The sequence below is a fragment of the Antechinus flavipes genome, chromosome 1 (genome assembly GCF_016432865.1).
Source record: "Antechinus flavipes isolate AdamAnt ecotype Samford, QLD, Australia chromosome 1, AdamAnt_v2, whole genome shotgun sequence".
Taxonomy (NCBI): domain Eukaryota; kingdom Metazoa; phylum Chordata; class Mammalia; order Dasyuromorphia; family Dasyuridae; genus Antechinus; species Antechinus flavipes.
The window spans coordinates 512,469,438-512,488,148 of NC_067398.1; the positions used below are offsets into that span (position 1 = coordinate 512,469,438).

Consider the following 18,711-nt stretch of genomic DNA (forward strand, 5'->3'; position numbering starts at 1 on the left):
TATATCTTGGTTAAACTTAATTTTATCAAAAGTTGCTAATAAGCTATACTATTTAAGAAGTGTTCAAAGTAATCAATAAATCAGAAAGTCTGTATCCAATTTCTGCTTTTTCTTTAAAGAACTCTTTTACTTTAGGAAAATCATTTAATCTTATTAAGTCTATTTTTCTTAACTGCAAAGTAGAAGTAATACTTGAACTGATTGTCAGAGTTGTGAAAATGTGCTTTGTTAGTTATAAAAGGCAATAATAGCATAACCATTTTATATAGTTCTTCTGCTGTTCTTCTGCAATGTACTAGTATTGAGAGACATTTGACCTACTTAATCATTTTTAAGATCTTTACAACGTTATGTAGAAATTGATGCCAACTCTATTCATTCAAGTGGGCCTCAAGAATGAGCGATAACAACCAAATGTATAGAGACAGTGATTATTTTGGTCAACTTTTACATATTGGATTGCTCCTGAATAAATTTCAATTTTTCAAATTTCAAATAATTTTCAAATTATATTTCAATTCAATGCTGAATAAAAAAATCCCAACTACAAAGAGCCTAACAGATATCATATAAAGAATATTTATCAGGAAGTATTACAGGTTAAACCATTAATAGTGCGTGCAATATCAGGAAGTATTACAGGTTAAACAATAGTACAAGAGGGATCAAGGAGGGTCTAAAAGAATCTACATAAATTGTGGTGATTCTTGTTCTTCTTTTAAAATAAGTAGAATAGTTCTCTCTGGGGGAGAGGGCAGGTTTCTCGAGGGAGGTTTTCTTGGAGGCAGCTTTAGTATCAGTTGAAAGTAATAATCACCTCAAAACGCAGCCAGGTGATAAAAGTTCAGATCTTTTATTATCTCCAATATAGCCCAGTTAGCTTAGAGGTCTATCTCTCTGCTTGGTTCCAAGAGCTCTTGCAGTTTTGTCCTTCTGCCTCTGCTTTCTTCAGTCTTCAATCCAGCTCCAAGTTGAATCTGTCTTGCCTCGGAGAGAAGGGCTTCTGGCGTAATTCTGCTGAAATCTTCCAAAGTGCTCTGTGTCTGCACCAGAGTGCTGCTCTCCAATCCAGCTGAACTCTCTTCTGCCACCAGCCAGCCAAGTGGAAAATATTCTGGAATAGATCTCTCTTTACTGGCCTTATATATGACTCTTCTGAGAGAATGGGATTATGGGTTTGCTCTCTGGCCCTTAAGAACTTTAAGGGAGATGTGAATTCACAAAGTTACAAAGTTTACTTTGTGAATCTGGCAAACTTGTGAACTCCAATGAGTAAAGGTGTAAACACAAGCATTGTATCAATTAGTTCTACTTAGTACCTTGTTTCAGGTTCTGGCCCAAAACATCTTCTTGTAAGATCAGATCAACTCTAGTTAGTTAGCAGTTTGTAAAGATTCCAACAATAAATAAGTTCACTAAGTCAGAAAAAGAAATACTAAGATGAATTTTAATTCAAAGACAAAAACTATTTGCTTTCTATTTTTTTATAATCCTACTGTGTGAAAGAGCCAGATGTATACCCCCAAAGTAGACAACTCCAAAATAAGAAGAAATTTTTTAATACCCCAAAATTATTAAGGGGCAGACACTATATTTGTCTTATGCTGAAAAATAAAAGCAATTCCAGTTCAATTATTATTTGTATGACTGTCTTTATGGCTGTACTGTTTTTATATCAAAATAGCCATTGTTTACATACATGTAATTATGACAAAGATTGACTTTTCATTGATCATAATAAAGGTGCCTTACAGTTCAGAACTGTAATTATCTCATTTCTTCTGTCCTATATGATAAATAATGCACATATATTTATTTTTTCAGATAAGAAAACTGGGCTAAAAGGTGATTAAATGACATGCATAAATCTAGAGTTAGTATTAAAAATGAACTTTTTCATCATAAGACCCAGTTCTTTTTTCATTATATTGTGGTACCAGAATGTGTTACTTGGTTAAGACTGATTTTCCTTAATCTTTCCACTGAGATTTTGCTGTACTAACAATATGTTAATTACCAAAATCCTGTCAAAAAATTTAGTTCTCTTGACCCAAAGCTCAATTCAAGTGCTATCTCCTTCATGAGGCTTTCCCTGATCCACTCTTCTATTAATGCCTTCACCTCAAAATTATCTAATATTTATATATACACACTCTTGACTATTTCTCTCCTTAATCGAATAGAAACTCTTTGATGACGGGGACTAATTTTTTTTTTTAGGGATGTGTCACCAAAATCTTGCAAAGTGCCTGACTACATTTAGTAGGCACTTAATAATTACTTAATGGTTATTTATTCAGTTCAGTACATCTTTAAAGTCAGGGCAAATATAACCATATGTTTAGAAAATCATTATCTCACACTGAGTAGGTGCTTAACTATAAGCACCCTGCTATTCTTGATTCAAGTACACCTTTTCAGAGTTCCAGCCCTCTACATCCAAGGACAAAAAATATTTCTTTCTATTCTTTTATACTCCTATTGTGTGAAAGAGCTAGATATATACCTCCAAGTAAACAACTCTGAAATAAGGAGAAATTTTTTACTTTTTAATAAACCCCAAATTAAGGGGCAGACACTATATTTAAGACAAATATGGTTATCTATAATGGTTGCACAATATTCAGTGTGCTATAGTGATGTAATCGTACTGAGGTATAAGGGAGTCTCAGACACAGAAAGACTCTCTCTCTCTCAGTCACAATCACAGAAGGAGTCTCAGACACAGACACAAGAGAAGACTCCGGACTCCATCTTTGACCATCCTCATGGGTCTCCTGCCTTCATCACTTCTCTACTAAGACCAAGGACTCGGGCTGGTCTTGAGATGCTCCAGAAAGCTAACCCAGACATTACACTTGAATTAAAATTCATCTTAGTATTTCTTTCTCTGACTTAGGGAATTTATTTATGTAGAATTTTTTAGACCCTCCTTGACCCCTTGAATAGGAAATCTCCATATTGTTAGTAAGTTCATTTCAAATCATTGTAAGAACGTGACCTTCCCCATGTGAACCTAATCTCCATCCGAACCAAGTGAACCCAATCTCTATATGAATGACTTTCCCCCATGTGAACCTAATACCCATGTGAACCATGTGAACCTAATTAAGGTACTTTTGTGACCATTCCCTAACCCATAAGAGCATATATTTTCGCTCATTCTTCTGTGGGAACTTGACCATTCCCTAACCCATAAGAACAGGTGTTTTAGCTCCTTCTCCTGTGAGAACTTGACCTATAAGCTAGGAATGTACCACATGTGTTTTAGCTCCAACTACATGATTCCAGGAACTTGCCACTTCCTTGGAACAGTTTCTGTCAATAAGGACTGGCCCCTTTGTCGATGCACCACTTGACTACAACCACCTGGAGCCCTTGTTGGTACTTCCCTGTCTTATATGATGTCTTTATTTGGCTCAAAGCCTTCTTTGTCCTGATTCCTATAAAAGGCGGGTGAAGCATACTATATTTGAAACCTCACCTGCGGAGATGACGATCTGCCTAGAATTTTCCCATTTGGGACTCAGACTGAATTACTGGGGTTTCCCAGCCACTGCAAGTAAATTAGAGTTGGAGCTCCCCCGATCAGTGATGTATTCTCTCTGTCTGCCATCCTAATCATAATTCTCATTATTCTTTGTCTTTTATGTATTATTTGCTGTATTAGTTGTTATTGTAAGCATCCTATTCCGTGTAGTGTGTAATTAAATTTTACTTTCACATTGATTGAGTCCGAGAGCGTCATTTATAGGAGCGAATCCGAACTTTTCCCTAAAATCACAGAACACCCCTCTTGCACTATTGTTTAACCTGTAATACCTCCTGATAAAATTCCTTAGATGATATTTGTTAGGCTCTTTTGTAGTTGGACTTTTCTTTTTTTTTTGGTCCTTGTTTTCACAGGCTGCTTTAATTTGTACCTCAGTGATATTAACTGAAAAATAGAACTTTTTTTTTGTTGTTTTTTTCAAACCACAATTTATAATGGTTTGAATCCAAATATTCTTAGTGAATTACTCAAAAGTTCAGTTTTATTTTAGTCATATTATTCTTAATATGTTAAGAATCACATGTTTTGAAACTTTAGTTTCTGATTTTGACTAAGCACAGTTTCACAAAATGAGATGGTTAATATAAGCAGTTATGTTATCAATGTTATTTTACAGGGAACCTGGGCCCAGCAGAAGAATTTTTAGCAAGAATTGATGTGGAAGTTGATAGCCCAAACCCTACTACTGTTATTAAAAGTATTGCTCTTCGAGCAAGAGTAGGAATAGCTAGGATACATGCTCCAAAAGACTTGCAGGTACTATTTATGAAATATAAAGCTAATCTTTCAACTGGTATATTGAAATTAAATTTAAAACTATTAATTTTTAATATTTATTTAATTTTAAATTTAATATTAATCTTTCTTGGGGTAATTGAGGAATATTATGATTTTTAATTTCACTCTTTTATTATTATCTTTTATTTTTATATTGCCTTCATTTTGAATTATACTTTTTTGCTTATTAAACAATTTTCTTACACAAACATTAAGAAAAAATGAGACCGTAGAAGATGAACAAAACTGAAACATTGACTTTGTGGTATAATATATGCAGTGTTTTAACCCCAATTCTCTATTGATGTAGATGATTCTGATCTGTGTTTTACCATAGTTAAGGGAATTCATGAAGCACCTTGGATGCTTTTCTTTTAGTGATAAGCTGCTCCTCATAAAACAAAAAAAACAAAAAACCTGCTGTCTTTTCCCTAGAGTATGCATTTGTTTGCCAGTGTGGGTTCATCAACAAAGCAATTTCTGCCTTTGAAAAATGCTGGAAATATTGATGTCTATTTAAATATTAAGGTAAGACTGATTAACAGTGCTGAATGAAAACTTTTGAGAATGTTGTAAGTACAATGAGGTAGCATATGATATAGTAAGAAAAATATTCAATAGGATGTTTTTAGAATTGATTGAAAAATATAGCATTTTTATTAGTCAAAACCTAGGGTTTTACATATTTTCATCCAGTTCTAGATTTTGGGCTTGAATAACCTTGATTTCAGTGTGCAACAAGGGATAATTAGAGGAAAATGAAGTATAAAGGTATGTTATTCAAAACTAGCAAACTGGGTATGAAGTGGGGAGAAGATACCATTGAACTCCTCTCTCCTGGACCTCTGATTTGGAGGCTATAGAAACAATGATAAGACAAAGTGGTAAGCAGAGAAAAAGAAGTCACAAAAGCTTACGGGGGAAAAAGAAAAATGGAAGCAGGAAAATAGAGAATATTCATCTGGGCATTAAATTGACTTTCATTTGTAATCAAATCCATTTTTATAGATTTCAGATCAATTCAGTTACTTTTCTGTAAACCCAGAGAATCTTTTTCTTAAACCTGAAGAGGAACAAGAAATTACAGTTTCCTTTACTCCGAAGGATTTCAAAACTTGTGAAGAAAGGTGATGTAAAATAGTTTATACCTTGATTTGTAGTATTACTTAAAATTTTTAGTTCTAGCTTTAAGTGAATCTAGTGATTTGAATTTGCTACAATGTAGCATTGTGCTGCAGCCACCTGATCAGAATCATGAAGTATTTATTTTTTCCCTAGATTCTAGATATTAATGTCTTGACTTAAAGCTCAATTTTCCACTCCTTATTTTTTGAAATTTATTTTTTTATTGTAATAGATTATTGTTACCATTTAAAAAACTAAATCTCTAAAAGGACTTCAGAAAAACTTTTAGAACTCTGAAAATATCTGGTACATTTTTTTTTTTTAACAAAACCTATACTTCTTTAATGTTGAAAACCTATTCGTATTAAGCTTTTTAGCTTGTTTCTGTGCTTTTGTGAATCTTGAGAAGGTTTTTATACCTTAGGCTTTTGCTCAGTTATATGACTCATAAATATTTAGTGAATGATAACTCTTGTCTTAGAGTTAGATCTCACTGGTTTATTATCTGTTTTTAATCTGCTTTGCCATACTAACCTGGGCCATGCAGGTTTCTCGATGGTTGGCTCCTCTTTTAGGCCACAGGTGGTCAAGCCCATAGCTCCCCAAACTAAACTGTTCAAGTTATTAAAAGAAAGGCCTCATAAGATTTACTGGTTTACTTTTGCTCTTTAAAACTCTGAATCTTTACCTCAACTTTTTAGAAAACAGAAGAGATAACAATCAAGTCCACTTTTCACAATGCATCTATGAAATCCTTCAGTTGGATGCCCCTTCATGAGGAACCCATTCTTTCTTTTAAATAATTCACATCAAATAAATTATTTTATTATTTGAAATCATTACATTGATTTGAACTTTGCCACTCAACATCTGCTACTAATTTTTTCCTTTGAAAAAATTCATACTCATTTGAAGTTTTGCCAAGTTCTACTTAATCACCAAATATACAAACTGAGACCTGTTGAAGACCTTTGCTTAAAAAGGCCAAAGTCTCCCATTGTACCCAGGGCCATCTCCAGGTATCTGGATCTTTTTCTGGCTACTAGACCCAGATGGCTCTGGAGGGGAAAGTGAGGCAGGTGACCTTGCCCAGCCCTCCTTCACTTCAGTTCATATGCATGTCATGGCATCACATTCCTCATGTCCTGGTCCTCTTTGAGAACAAAGGACAAAAATCAACAACCACAACAACAGTGATCCATAGAATGCCATTCCAAGAGAGCCATAGAGGGGTATTTTCCCAATTGTCATTTATTATTAGTACATGTGATATTTTTTATGTTTAAGAGGATATCATTTTGCTTAAATGTTAGAAATCATCGTTCACGTGATATACTTAGAAATAATTAAATAAGTGTTACTAAGTACAATACAAGCTGTTCAATTCAAAGTTTTCTTTGTATAGCCTCTTGAAAATACTAGTGCAGCCATCCGGGCCTCAGTATGAAGTAGTGTTGAAAGGTGAAGTAGATTCTTCAGGAAACAAGTATCAGACATCTGCTCCTTCATCTCACTACTCAAATGTTCCACCTATTTTATCTAACAAGCAGTTCATGACATGGGGAGGTGTTGAACTTGGAAGAACACAGTAAGTATCAATACATCAAGTCTTAATTATAGTTTAATACTCTTCTCTACTGTTATTTTATGCTACTATTTGAAAAATGGCATAATTGTATATTGAACAACAGTTGTTTCCTTTTCAGTAATTTTGTGGTTTATTAAAAAAAAATCATGAATTGCAGGAAGCTATCAAAAAATCATAAAATAATTTGCTTAACCTCTACTTGTCAAATTAGACAGTCAACAAAAGTAAAGTTACCACTATAATGAACATAATGGATAGAATAGAATAGGAGACATGGCCCCTGGCTTCGAGGTGTTTTTAAATAGCTCTAAATGGTGTTGTGCCATAAAACTTATTGCATATTGCTTTAGGAATCACTCTTGGAAGATATGAATTCCAGCTGATAGCTGAAAGTTTTTCTGATCAATGAATTCCCTTAAGTTTTATTTTAAAATTATGACGGTTTCAATGCTACATTCAAAATCTTTTACACCAGGAATGTCACACTAAGGAACAGGGGCCTTGTATTCCATACATAGAGATCCCTTTAAATAAGATATTAACTTAATTTTAAAATGTAATCATTGTAAATATGTAATGTGATACTTCTATATTGTTTTTATTTATTTTGTTAAACATTTCCCAGCTATATTTTAATTTGGGTTGAGTAACCCTTGAGATTGTTGAAACGGCTGTGTGTTTGACATCTCAATTTTACACCAACTTTAGACTGATTTTAACAAATATAATCTTTTATTTTTTATTTCGTGTTTTTTTTTTTCTTGTCATTTGAACTTACTTGCCTCTTTCTAGAAGCTCTTTTTTGGCAGGGAGGAAGGAGAAGGCAGAAATTTATAGTCAATAAGCCAAATCTAACCAGTAGGTCAAAATTTCTTCACAGAATTTTAAGGCTTGAAGAGAATTGAGAAGTAGCTTGTAAAATAGTGCTATTAGCCTAACCAAGGCTTAGAAAAAATTAAGTGACTTTCTTTGTGATCTGGGATTGTAATATAGTATGTGATCAGTAATTTAAAAGCAAGACATAATTTTAAAATGTTTTGGGTAGTAGTCTCAGAAACTTTAAGATGAGAGTATTATTTTGTGAAAATGGCTTTTATTTTGTAAAAAAAGATGGCGCATGATCAAAAGATATTTGTAAAGTGCTTTAGCACAAAGCACAACTGTAGATTGTGGCCTCATATGGGGTTGCAACACTGAATATGATGATAACAAAATTATGATTTAGTATCGGTAAATGCTTGATTTGTATATCTATTTTACGTAACTATATATTCAGCATTGCATAAAAATTTATTAGACAAAAAGGGATAACCAGTGCTTGGCATAAATTTATTTAATAAATTTTGCTTGTTCTCTTCCTCCTTTTCTCTTTTATATCCTTTTTAAAACAAGATGCTGTTGTTTCTCTTAGGGAATGAATAAAACAGAGCCTTAAATCTGTAAATTCTGTTAAATTTAAATGAAATCAAGTGAAACCTAAAATTTCACTGTGTTATTGATATTATTTTTATATATATATAAAACACACTGATACTGATAATCTGTGTTATTGAAGGAATAATTACTAATATACATTACAGCTCCCAGATTCTTTGATCCAGTTAAGGACTAAAACTTATGTCCCACATATATAAATGGATTATCATTAGAGAAGTGCATATGTAATTTTGGATCAAATGAGCAATTTCACTAGTGGAAGATGAAGAGTCAGAAAGACTATTTCATCTCTCTTTTGAGAAGGATATTAGGAGGAACAAGATAATTTTAGAAAGAAACTTTATTGCAGAGGTTTGTCATAATTGTCATCTTAATAGTTAATAATTACTATTAATTACTTCAAAAGCTGTATCTTGATTATAGAGCTTTATTGACCATTAATACATTTAACTTTTTGTGTTTTATAGATAAGTCAAAATCTTATTGATTCATAATTTGCTAACTCGTAATTTGCCAGTCCATGAACAAAGGGTTTATGTTTAATAATTCCTTCAATCTTTTTGGATTTGTGTTCAATAATTTAATAATTCCTTCAATCCTTTCTTTTTTTTTTTTTGGTCTAATCAGTATGTGAAAACTCCCTACAGATACTAAGCAATCATGTGCTGCATATCAATCTAGACTCCAATTTGTAATATTTTAGAATGACCTTGAGAGCTTAAATGACTTGACCAGGGTCACACAGATAGAATTTGAACCTAAATCTTCCTAATTTTAGGTCAGCTCTCTATCCACTGTGCCATGCTGTTTCTCTGTTTTGTATTCTCTCAAGAATAATTATACTAAATGTACTTAAGATCAGTAGTTTTTTGAAATTTTGGAAGCTTCTTACCAATTGAATATATGCCAAATGAGTTTTAGTTTTTAAACCAAAATTAGCAGCACCTCTAATTCAAAAGACTTTATTACTATTTACAAGGACTACTAGAAAGAAATATAGGAGCATTATTTCTCCCAATAAGTATAAATGTTAGCTTTAACTGAATTTCAACTTTTATAAATACCTAAGCCTTTTTTTGGAAGACATTTTGATCAAGGCAATAAAGCCATGATTTCAATAAAATTAAGGTTTAGTCTTCAGGATTAAGGTGCAAGTAGATAGATAATTTATTCAAGTATTTGTTATACCCTTCCTAAGGATGTATTTGATCTTTAGCTTTTATATATGGCCTTTAAGAGATAAAAGATTTTTGATGTTCCCATCCTCTCTCACTTCTGTTTTATATATTGTACTGAAGTACAATGAAAGTATCATGGGGTAGATGAGTGAAAAACTTGATAGAGTATAATTCAGTTTGTTTACCTAATGGGAAACATGGCAAGAAGGACGAGGTGTAGATATTAAAAACTACAACTTGTAGGACAGTAAACAATGTCTTGGGAAATATAAATGTTGGGGTGAGTAAGTTTGGATATCTTGGCTCTGCAGAATGAATTTGCAACATGATGCAAATGTTTAGTAATTATTCTGTTAAGAGTTGTTATCCCATGTTTTGTAAATAGGGATTTAATGGCAAAAATTAATACTTTTACCTCCAAAATATCAACTGTGCTGTGACATACAAATCAGATGTTTATTATATGTAATAATTTGAAGGTATGAAAATTTTCCTTTTTCCTCCCAAAACTCCTTTCAAATTTCATCTATCCTTTTATTTCATTTTCCATTTATTTCATAACTTCACATGATTTGAGTGGTATTTATAGGTTCTGTTGATCTATGCCCAGTCCGAGTGTTTGATGATCAAATTGGTTTGGGAATTCTTTATTTGGGATTCCTTTAATGAATTTTCTTTAGATATAAAAGTATATATGTACCATAAGATAAATACTAAGAGTAAAGGGGTGATGAACATATATGCGAGTTAAGTTTAAACAAGAGCTTTAAAGGTAAGTTTTTAAATCTTGTTTTTTAAGGAAGTAAAGAATATGGATTTGTGAAGAGTTTTTGTTTCTAGTAATATTCATGTAGGTAGAAAGTTTCTTTTAAAACTTTTTTTTTAAGTCTTCAGAAACTAGCGCTCAGAAATAACTCGTCAACTACAACTCAGCATTTACGTCTGTTGATAAGAGGACAGGATCAAGATTGCTTTCAGGTTTGTAGAATATACTTATTAATTTGAAAAATACTTCTAGGAAAATTTGTAACAGCAGTCTTTGGAGAATTTAGCTTAGTTTATAAAAAAAATTTTTTTTTGAGTTTTATCTTTGTTATCAGTTATTTCCCATCCCTGTACCAGATTGAACATTCTCTTATGACAGAAAAACAATTAAATGAAAACATGCAGTTCACAAATTTTGATAGTACTTATACCACATTCTGTACATCTGTGTCTTAAGAATGAATTTTATTTTTTGTTATTTATCTTTTAACTGTCAAATATAGGAATGATAGTAATTTTAGCTTGCATTATTATGTATTGTGTATAAAAATTGTTCTTTTTGTTATTTGTAGCTTCGTAATACTTTTGGTTTAGAAGAACAACTAACAAGTAACTGTGAAATCAGAATTCATCCAAAAGAGGACATTAACATCTTCTTATTGTTTGCACCAACCCGAATATCTTGTATGCTGGCTAAACTTGAAATTAAACAATTAGGAATTCGATCACAACCAGGCATTAAATTCAGTGTAAGATAAACTTTGTTATAATATAGTTTCTTTGTCTTTCTCTATCTGACAGTGACTTTGTGGTTTACTGATTTGTCTTACAAACTAAAGGATGTGTATTTTTGTTTTAGTAGAATCTTGTATATAATGGTCCAGATTGCGGGGTAGAGTGAGGCTTTAGGATTTTCACTTTGCAGAAAGTTTAATTCCCTTAGAAGTATACTATTCAATTGTATTTTTTAGGATTTAGATATTTGAAAACCGATGTAAAGCAAAATTCAGCTGTATTAAAATGTAATAAAATATAAAAATTAAAATTATAGAATCACATAGTTTTTTTTTCGTAGTGGCTAGAAATTGGAAATTGAATGGATATCCATCAATTGGAGAATGGCTGAGTAAATTATATTATATGAATGTTATGGAATATAATTGTTCTGATGATGAATGCAGATGAGGCCTGGAGAGATTTACATGAACTGATGCTAAGTGAAATGAGCAGAACCAGGAGATCTTTATACACTTCAACAACAATACTATGTGAGGATCAACTCTGATGGAAATAGCTCTTTTCAACAATGAGAGAGGATCCAATTGATCAGTGATGAACAGAACCAGCTACACCCAGCGAAAGAACATTGTGAAATGAGTGTGGATTGCTTGCATTTTTGTTTTTCTTGCTAGGTTATTTTTAGCTTTCTAAATCCAATTTTTCTTGGGCAACAAGAGAACTGTGTAAACATGTACACTTATGTTGTATTTTAGATATACTTTAACATGTTTAACATGTATGAGACTGCCTGCCATTTAGGGGAGGAAGGTGGAGGGAAGGAAGGGAAAAGTTGGAGCAGAAGTGATTTAGGGTAAGTGTTGAAAAATTAACTATGCATATGTTCTGTCATTAAAAAAACTTAAAAAAAAGAAAAGAAAAAGAATTTTAAAAAAGAATCACATAGTTTTTATTTTATTTATTTTATTTTATGATTTATTGACATGGCAGATTTTTAAACTATATCATTCTTTACTACTTTAAAAGATTATCTTTTGCTTACTAATTATTTTCTGGCTTTGAAATTTTGGGGAAAGAAAAGCCTATACATTTTCTTTAAAGTGTTCAAAACTTAAAAATTCTTAGGATTATAGATTTTGAGTTGAAAGGGATCCCTCCAGTTGTCTTATCTGACTCATTACAGGTGAGGAAATTGAGGCCAAGGACGCTCTGTCTTCCAGCTTCACAAAGGTAGTAAACATCAAAGATGGTAGGATCTAACTCAGAGCCAGTATACTTTTCACTAGGCTGTGTTTTCCTAGATAATTGAAATGAATAAGAAAGGAGGAATACCTTAGATTAGATTTTTCTTCTAACATCTTAAGGCTTTGAGTTATAATTTGTAGTTTCAGCAATTTGAAGCAAACCCCCAAAATATAATAGTTATGGGAAGTATAGTAGATAAAGAGCTGGTCTGGTCTGGTAGTTGGAAAAACTTATTTTCAAGCCCCACTTCTTGTGATTTTGAATCTTTTAGTGCCCTAGGTTATTCCCTTAAGATAGAGATATCAAACTCTGGGCAGTATAACTGGGAAATGTTTAACAAATAATACTATGTACAGCTTAGGTAATGTTAAATTGTGGTTTTCTAAATCAATATTCAGTCACAAAGATCAGTTTCTATTTAAATTTGACATAGCTGCTCTAAGACTTAAGTTGCACAAAAAGTCTGGATCTGCATTGGTAAAAGTAATTTCCTAATTGGTTAAAGAAATTAAAGATTTAGGGCAAAATAAGTTTCTGAGTCACTCTCTTCCTCCATTATTTAGAAGAATTATAAGTAGATTGAATTGAATTGTGTAGTGAATTTGTTAAGGATCAAAAATCTGGTATGCTGACTCTTGAAAAGCACAATGTTTTATTGAACATATTAGCCCAATAATTTTTTTTATTTGCTTGTAAATAAGTGTTTGAAATCTTTGTTTCAATACTATGTTATTTCCTCCATAGTCTTGTTGATATCCTTACATAGAAAACACTTTCCCCCAGATTATAAACTCTGGTTTTAACATTATTATGTATGAGGATCCCTGAATTAGAAGGCAGAAAATCTGTTTTGTATGTGATTCCTTGTAGTTTACCATATTGAATATATCATATCAGTCAGTCAACAAGCAATTATTAAAGAATTGCAATGTACCAAGCACTGTGCTAGGGACTGAATATGCAAAAACAAAGGGAAAAAATGATTTCTGATCTCAAGGATCTTATATTTCATAGATGGAGATAAGGACCTGTCAAAGAATATGCAGCCTAAATATTAAGTTAAACAGTGTAATTTGGGGATGTGAGGTTGAGAGGATCACTAAGTTGTGGAATCAGGAAATACTTCATGCAAAATGATGATGCTTGAGATTTGTTTTTAAGGAATTGAGGAACTTTTGGATGGGAAGGTGAATGTTTATGGAATGAATAATGCAAGATGGATGAAAGTAGAATTTCTTTTTCAACTTGGGATCAGTCATAGATAGGTTCCTTTCAGCTTTGGGATTTTTTGAATTTGCTGAACTTTATTATTTTTTTTTAAAGCCTTTTATTTTCAAAATCATGGATAATTTTCCAACATTGATCCTTGCATAGTGTTACAGATTTTCCCTTCTTTCCCTCTCCCCTAGATAGCAAGCAATCCAATATATGTTATACATGTTAAAATATATGTTAAATCCAATATGTGTAAACATATTTATACAATTCTCTTGCTGCACAAGAAAAATCAAATTAAAAAGGAAAGTTAATGAGTAAGAAAAGAAAATCTTTGCTGAACTTTAGAAGATGATCTCATCAAGCTTCAATTTGTCCCATCTTTGTTTTGCCAGCTTTTGTTAGTTGACTTAGAGTGTTTCTATGACTATTGTTTGTGACTTTCCCTTCTTCAGATCAGGTAGCTACCATAGTTAAGAGTATCACTTTATTTAGCAAATAGTATAAAATGATACATTTTGCAATTATCTTATTTTTTCCACTTAGGACAAAATCTTAGTGAAATTTTATTTTTGGTAATTCTTTTGGTGCTAAGTCTTCATCTAGTCTAAATCAAGGAACAAAAACTTGTGTCTAAAAGTTTACCAAATTTGTGCTTTTATTGACCGTGTTATTCTCTTCTGTTTCCATAAAATATAATTTTAAGTGTACATTTTGTGTTTTTTAGATACCATTGTCTGGATATGGAGGAACAAGTAATCTCATTTTGGAAGAAGTTAAAAAACTCTCAGATAGTTACATGATCAGAGTAAATGACCCAGTGCCTGGAAAAGGAAATAGAATTGTTTTCTCTGTGAGAAATACAGGTTCTCGAGCAGCCTATGTTAAAGCAGTTTGTTTTAAGGACTCTCAAGCAAAAGTTGTTTTGGATCCTCAAGTGATGAGAATTTCGCCAGATAAGTTTGTGCTCAAGGAAAGAGCACAAGAGGTATGTATAATTTCCATATGAAAAACATACTTTGTTTTCTAGATTTAGTTTTTAAAAAATCTTTTCAAGAGGCTTAAATTTCATATCTAGATATTTATTCAATAAGAGATTAAGCATACAAATAGATCGTGTATATACACGTGAATGAAATTTTTTATAGTATTTATTAGGGGCTTACTCTGCTTTCAACACTTCATAAATAGTGGAAATACAAATACAAAAATGAAGACAGTTCATTCTCTCAAGTTGTTGGGGAGACTGTTTCATATAGGGAATGAATGACCAAGGGAAATGTATTTTTAGTGTAAAAAATTACAGGGATTGTTATTTTAGCCACAGAGAAGAATCGATGTGCTTTTTTTCAGTTGTGCTGTCCAACTTAATTTTATAACAGTTTCACAGCAATAAAATGGGAGAGAGTGTTGATGAAAAGATGATTAAGGACTCTGAGAAGGAGTGAACCATTCACTAATAAGGACATTGGGGACCTCAGGGTTAGTATCCTGGAGCTTGGAGGAGGATTAAATCCTTCAGAGCAAGACAGCTAGGAAGAAGATGTCTGGAATATAACTGGAAACATTTATCATTTGTATTCAATGAAAAATATGTTACCTAATGAGTATAGAAAATTGAATGTTTTTAAAGGGAAATAATTGACCCAAGAAAATTATTTTTAAAAGGTCCTATTTTTCTTGTAATCAGATTATCACTTTAATATATAATCCAACTGAAAAGGAAAAAAATTGTCAAACTACATCATTATTGTCAACAATATATTTCTTTGGTGGAGATGAAATATTGAGGCAGCAATATCGAAGGTTGGTAAAAGTTTTTTGTCTTATGTTTATTTATTTATTTTGTTGGGGGGAGGGGAGGCATTTGGAATTAAGTGACTTGCTCAGGATCACACAGCAAGTTATGTTAACTGTCTGACTTAAAGATATATACTCTATTCACTGCTCCATGTTTCCTTCTCTTTTTCCCTCAATGTGTGACCTTGGGCAAATCATTTTAATCTTTGCCTCTGTTTCATCAGCTGTAAAATACAAATAATAATAGTACCTATATCACAGGGTTGTTGTGAGTCTCAAATGAAATAACATTTTAAAGTGGCTTAGCACAGTGCCTGGCACATATTTAGTTAGGCATCATAGAAATATTTACTCCCATGCACTTTTAGCCCTAAGGGCTCTTCTCTTTTCTACCAGCTCAAACTCAAAACTGCTAAATTTTTCCTGACTACTCTTTACCTCTCTTCATTCCTGAAGGCTCATCTATGTGTTGATTTGATTCTTTTTCTAAAGAATTAGATGTTTAATTATTTTTAAGTTTTTAAATTTTTAATTGTGTGAATGAAGTTTAACTTTCAGGGGGCATTGCAGTTAAATAAAAATACAAATTAATTTTGATATCATGGACTATGTACTCAGAATTTAAGGGGAACCTTAAAATTCCTTGAACCTTTGTATCTGCTTTATTTGCAGCTATAAATAGTGATCTAATCAACTCTTTCATAGCACTTTGAAGTTTACAAAATTTTATAAAAATACATAAAATCAGTATTGTGATTACATATAGCAATCCATCTGAGGGCAAAAAATCCAAAAACTTTCTCATGTTACCATCAGCACTCCTTCCTAATTCACTTAATACTAGTTCCTTCTAAGCACATATTTGCTTTCTCTCCTTGAACCTTGATTTTATTGTTATAGTAAACCTCTTCCTTTTATATTTATTCCCTCTTTTTTGCAACCATAAAACCTTGACTCTTTCACTAACACACTACATACCTGACTACCCATTCTGTACTAGGTGTTCTTGTCTACTCCTACACACTAGGCCAGGAGAAATAGTAGGCACATTTCTTGCTCTTCAGTACCATTATCAGGTCTTCCTTTTGCTGCCATCACTCAGTGATCTTTCCTACTTTTCATCCTATCATATTTCTTATAGCCATATCTCTACCTCTCTCCTCCCTTTTCCTGATTTTGCAGGGAGTTTATTGTGCCTGACTTCTTCTCCCTGATCTCTGTAAGTGTGGTGATCTTGTTCTTTTAAAATAAGTAGAATAGTTCTCTCTGGAGGAGAGAGCAGGTTTCTTGGGGAGGTTTTCTTGGAGGCAACCTTAGTATCAGTTCAGATCAATAATTACCCCAAAACGCAGCCAGGTGATACAAGTTCAGATCTTTTATTGTCTCCAATATAACCCAGTTAGCTTAGAGGCCTATCTCTCTGCTTGGTTCCAAGAGCTCCTGCCATTTTGTCCTTTGCCTCTACTCCCTTCAACCGCCAGCCAGCACAAAGATGGAATGAATCTCTTGTCTCCTTCACTTGGGGCTCGGCTAGCTTTCTGGCGAGTCTTTCAGACCAGCTTGGTCTCAGTGGGGGGCGTGCAGGAGCCCAGTCACCACAGTGGTATGAGATGAAGATGAATCTGGTTGTGCCTCTGAGAGAGCCTTCTCAATCTTCAGTTCAGCTCCAACTCGTGGCTTCTTCTGACTTGACGCTCTTCTCTTCATGTAATTTGGCTGAATTCTGTCTGGGACCCTCTGTCTGTATCTTATATATGAGAGAGAGGAATTGTGGGATACGAGAGAGAGGGATTATGGGTTTTCTCCTATAGTGCTCTCTGGCCCTAAGAGCTTCAAGGGAGGTGTGAATTAAGATATCTCATACTAAACCCTGAAATTTCCCAAACGTGTGAACTCCAATGAGTAAAGGTGCAAACACAAGCATTGTATCAATTAGTTCTACTTAGTACCTTGTTTCAGGTTCTGGCCCAAAACATCTTCTTGTAAGAGCAGATCAATAATCTATCAACTCTAAAGAGTTAGCAGTTTGTAAAGATTCCAACATGTAAGGACTTAAAGTATCTATGTATTTTGTTATACTCTCAAACTTCCATCTTACTCTAGCCACTCGTTTTTGTTGGTGGTATTCCTTATATTATCTCCCATTAAAAAGTTGCTCTTCATGATCCAGAACTTCGAAATTTCTTTTTCTAGTATGTTATTGATTTCAGTATGTTACACATTTTTAAAGTAAACTCATTTCTTCATTTTTTATGTATGTCATGACATGTGTATAACTAATCAAGATACTACCGTGTTTCCCCGATAAGAAGACACTGTCTTATTATTTTTTTTGGACAGAAAAACACCAGACGGCTTCTTTTCAGGGGAGGGCTTATTTTAATGAACATTGACACCAATTTTAATAAACAGGTAAATGTAAACAAAAAAAAGTACCTTTATTCAATAATGATCATGTCATCTTCAACAACATCATCATAAGTATCCATACCCTGAATTCCATCCTGGATGTCTTATGCCTCTATTTCCTTCAGAAGAAGTGGACCCAATCTGTCATGTCCAGCAATATAGCTCTCTTTAAATGAACATGTTTTGTCCAGGTAACCTGCTCGTAGTGCCTTGGCGACACAGCTGTCAGTCATTTTATCCCATGACTTCTTCACCCAAGTCACGACTTCTTGCAGACAAGGCTTCACAAAGTTTCCACGCTGATTTCTTTCCATTCTATTTTCAATGTAGTCATTGACTTCCATGCGCAAATGGTCCTTGAATGGCTTGTTTATTGCAATATCAAGAGTGTGGAGATAGGCAATCATTCCTGCAGGAATCATTACTTGATCTATTCTTCTCTCTGCAAGGAAGTTCTTCATTTCTTTAGGGCAGTGAGTCCTGGCTGAATCCCAGATTATCAGACCTCTTTGGTTACCTCGCATAACAAGTGGCAGCATTAAATCAATCCACTTTCTTATAACGGCTTGTGTACTCCAGGCTTTTTCGGTTTCAAGAAGTAAATGCCTGATACACGTTCAATCTTATCTTTCTTGCCCTTACTGATGATTAGAGGTGTGGCTTTCTTTCCATCCAAACGAATTGCCAAAACACAGGTGACCTGTGCAGACAGAATAATAAAATTATGATCATCAGTCCTTCTTTTCACTCCATCATGCCCCTCAATAATGTTTTAACCCCATAATGCTCCCTGAGTGCTCCTTCTATCCTCCGTGATGCCCCCTGAGTTCTTCTTTTATCCTCCATCATGCCCCCTCACTCCCGCTTACATACTGGGTTTT

At 33.2% G+C, this 18,711-nt stretch overlaps 1 protein-coding gene across 5 annotated transcripts in view; it reads left to right on the forward strand.

The window, feature by feature from the left end:
• Window positions 1-18,711, forward strand: part of CEP192 (centrosomal protein 192) — a 156,972-nt gene that overhangs the window by 98,792 nt on the left and 39,469 nt on the right. For all 5 annotated transcript variants that reach the window (XM_051970500.1, XM_051970501.1, XM_051970499.1 and 2 more), the window contains 8 exons: window positions 4,170-4,309; window positions 4,766-4,858; window positions 5,339-5,457; window positions 6,861-7,043; window positions 10,546-10,636; window positions 10,996-11,172; window positions 14,349-14,609; window positions 15,312-15,427. In XM_051970500.1, coding sequence (XP_051826460.1) covers window positions 4,170-4,309; window positions 4,766-4,858; window positions 5,339-5,457; window positions 6,861-7,043; window positions 10,546-10,636; window positions 10,996-11,172; window positions 14,349-14,609; window positions 15,312-15,427 — 1,180 coding nt within the window. The remainder of the gene's footprint in view (window positions 1-4,169; window positions 4,310-4,765; window positions 4,859-5,338; window positions 5,458-6,860; window positions 7,044-10,545; window positions 10,637-10,995; window positions 11,173-14,348; window positions 14,610-15,311; window positions 15,428-18,711) is intronic.